At 52.6% G+C, this 2,681-nt stretch overlaps 1 protein-coding gene across 1 annotated transcript in view; it reads right to left on the minus strand.

The window, feature by feature from the left end:
- RPIA (ribose 5-phosphate isomerase A) overlaps window positions 1–2,681 on the minus strand; it is an 11,145-nt gene that overhangs the window by 3,924 nt on the left and 4,540 nt on the right. The window contains 3 exon segments of the mRNA XM_010132161.1: window positions 341–409; window positions 762–826; window positions 1,411–1,470. Coding sequence (XP_010130463.1) covers window positions 341–409; window positions 762–826; window positions 1,411–1,470 — 194 coding nt within the window.

Here is a 2,681-nt window from a genome sequence, read left to right on the forward strand (position 1 = left end):
CCTCTTTTGACATGTTTTGGACAAGCAGGACCCGAGTTGTGTTTTCTATAGCCCCGCAGCCGTATGTACAGAAGGGGAAATTTATTCTGTGCCGACAATCTCTGAGCTCAAGAGCAGAGCAGCCATTCCCCCACAAGCTCTGCTGACTCCTGAGCAGACCTGCTGAGCTGAAAATTAAGAAAAAAAGCTGAACTGAATGGCTGAAGCCATGGGAGTCAGGCTCATTTCCACCTCCTCCTGCTCCCCTGACCCACAGGAAGGACGGTGATGGCCCCACACAGGAATCCTCCTGCGGGACAGAGGGCTATAATGAAATATTTTCAGTAATGACAATACTCACCTGTAATCAGCAATAACGATGAAGCACTTTGCATATCCTGCAACTATCTTCTCCTGTGTCAAGCAGCCACTGAAAGGGGAAAAGAAAACAAGTGAATATACAAATCAGAAAACAGACTGCTTCTCAGTGTGCCCGGTGCGCCTCAGTGTTCCTAAAGTCCAGCTCCTTCCCACCACGTTCTGGCTGGTTTTGGTGCTGCCGTGGTCCTATATCAGGGCTCTTTCCCCCATCACTTTGTCCTCCTTGTCCCTTGCACACACTCTTGCTCAGGAGCCCTCTCCCACTGCAGCTGGACACACAGCCCTGTACAGGCGCCCTTCAGCCTTCCCAGTCCACCCCAGAGATATCCGCAGCCAGAAAGGGATGCTCAGAGGAGGCCACCCGCCACCAGCACCATGCACAGACACACAGCAGGGCTCACCCGCCACCTTTGATAAGGTTGAGGTCGGAGTCCACTTCATCTGCTCCATCGATGGCAACGTCAAGCTGTAGGAAGAGAAGAAACTTGGTGTGGAAACTTCTCCCATGCAGCATCCAGACACTGCTCCTGGCACAGCTCAGGAGGGGGTCAGGGCCCAAGCAGCAGCCAGAAATGTCACTTGGGCTGGGATCACCTTGATGCCAGCCTGACCAGAGGTGAGTGTCTGAGCAGCCACCCGTGGAGTCCAGCCTCATCTGAACCACAGGCATGCAAGAAAAAAGTCCAAAGCAACTGCTGGCCTGCAAGGCACGTCATTTCAGCCTCCTGTGTTCTCAGCTATGGGGTGGGGGCCTCCTGGGGAAAATCTTGGTCACGACACTTCACCAACGCCATATCCCCATCTCAGGCCAGCAAGCAGCCTCAAGAGATGCCAAACACCTGGAGGAAACAACTCGGCAGCCTACATCTAAAGGGACGAGCACTACAACAAGACTAGGGCTTGGGGAAAAAAACCAGCGAAGCTGGTTCTCACTCAGCTCTGCAGCATGGCTGTCTGAACTCTCATGCTCAGGAGAGGACAGAGGATGCTTTATGAAGGAGCAGGTTAGAGAAAGGTTGGGTGAGGTCTCGCCTCCATGGTCCTACTTACCTCTGGATGTCGGTCCAAGTCACTTAGCGTTAAGCCGTTCTGCAGGATCAGCTGACGGGCCTGTGCACCAAGAACACAGCAAACACCATTTACCGGTGGCACCAAAGGCAAACAGGCTCGTCCCGTCGCTCCCCCGGCTGCAGCAGGGATGGAATCTCCCTGGGAGAGCTCCAGTGCTCCACCCTGAGCTGGTGGGTAGGCTGCGGCCAGAAGCAGGAACACATGGCAAGGAGAGAACGATGCTTGCAGACAGATCGTTTTCACCAGGAGAAAGCCCTGCTTGTGATTTGAACTGAACTGCTCAGAGGGGCAGGAGGACTCCTTGGGTCAGGTCTCTCTGTACTGAGCAGCAGGAGGCCCCAGCAGCTGGGCGGGAGTAACTTGTGTCTAAGCATTACAGCAGACGCCACATTTCTGAGTCCTGCGGTGTTTTGGCTTGGACATCATTCTCCCTCCCAGCCATCCAGCCCCTCTGATTTCCTTCGACTGAAAAATCAGAGCAAGAAAATGAAATATTTACACCATAGCAATGTGGGATTAACAACGAAAGTATTTTCCAGATTGGAAAGAGAAAAAAAAAAAGACAAAAAAGCACAACTCATGCAAAGTGTGGGAAGTCTCCTGAAACAGCTGCTGTCCACTGTTGCTGAAGTGCCCGTGTATTTCCCTCTACTGGCAATACAACATGGGGCACCCAGAGCCACCCTCCACTCGGCCCATCAGTTTCAACAGGAGTGCAAGCTTACAGGACCTGGAATTGGTTGAGTTTTCTGTGTTACGAACCACCACCTGAGTGAGATGACCTCCTTGCACAGACTCTGCTCACAGAGTCTGAACTTCCTACCATGGATCCCCAGTGAGACAGCCTGGATCAACCGATTCCCCTGAATTTTACCGACAAAGCGCATCAGTCGCATGTACTGGCATCCCCGGAACAAGACCGGTCAGCAGGCGGTACCTACTCCTGGCCATGAGATACGGTCTGAATAGCTTATCGTGGAAGTTCATAGCATGCAGCTTTAACACCCATGAGCTGTGGGCTCCTCGTCCATGCACTAGGATTTCCCCAAGGACTCACCAAATAAAAATCAGTGGGTTTACATTATTACATGGTGTCCACGTAAAGAGATTTCAGGCATCCGGGAACTGAAAGCATTGAAAAACACTGTGCTGCACATGCTGCCAGATCCTGAACAGGCTGAGAGGCGGCAGTGTGGAAACGAGGTGGCTCTCTTCAGGCTCCCTGCTCACAAGGCGATGGGAGCAGAGCA

This window comes from Buceros rhinoceros, unplaced genomic scaffold, assembly GCF_000710305.1.
Source record: "Buceros rhinoceros silvestris isolate BGI_N320 unplaced genomic scaffold, ASM71030v1 scaffold28872, whole genome shotgun sequence".
Classification (NCBI taxonomy): domain Eukaryota; kingdom Metazoa; phylum Chordata; class Aves; order Bucerotiformes; family Bucerotidae; genus Buceros; species Buceros rhinoceros.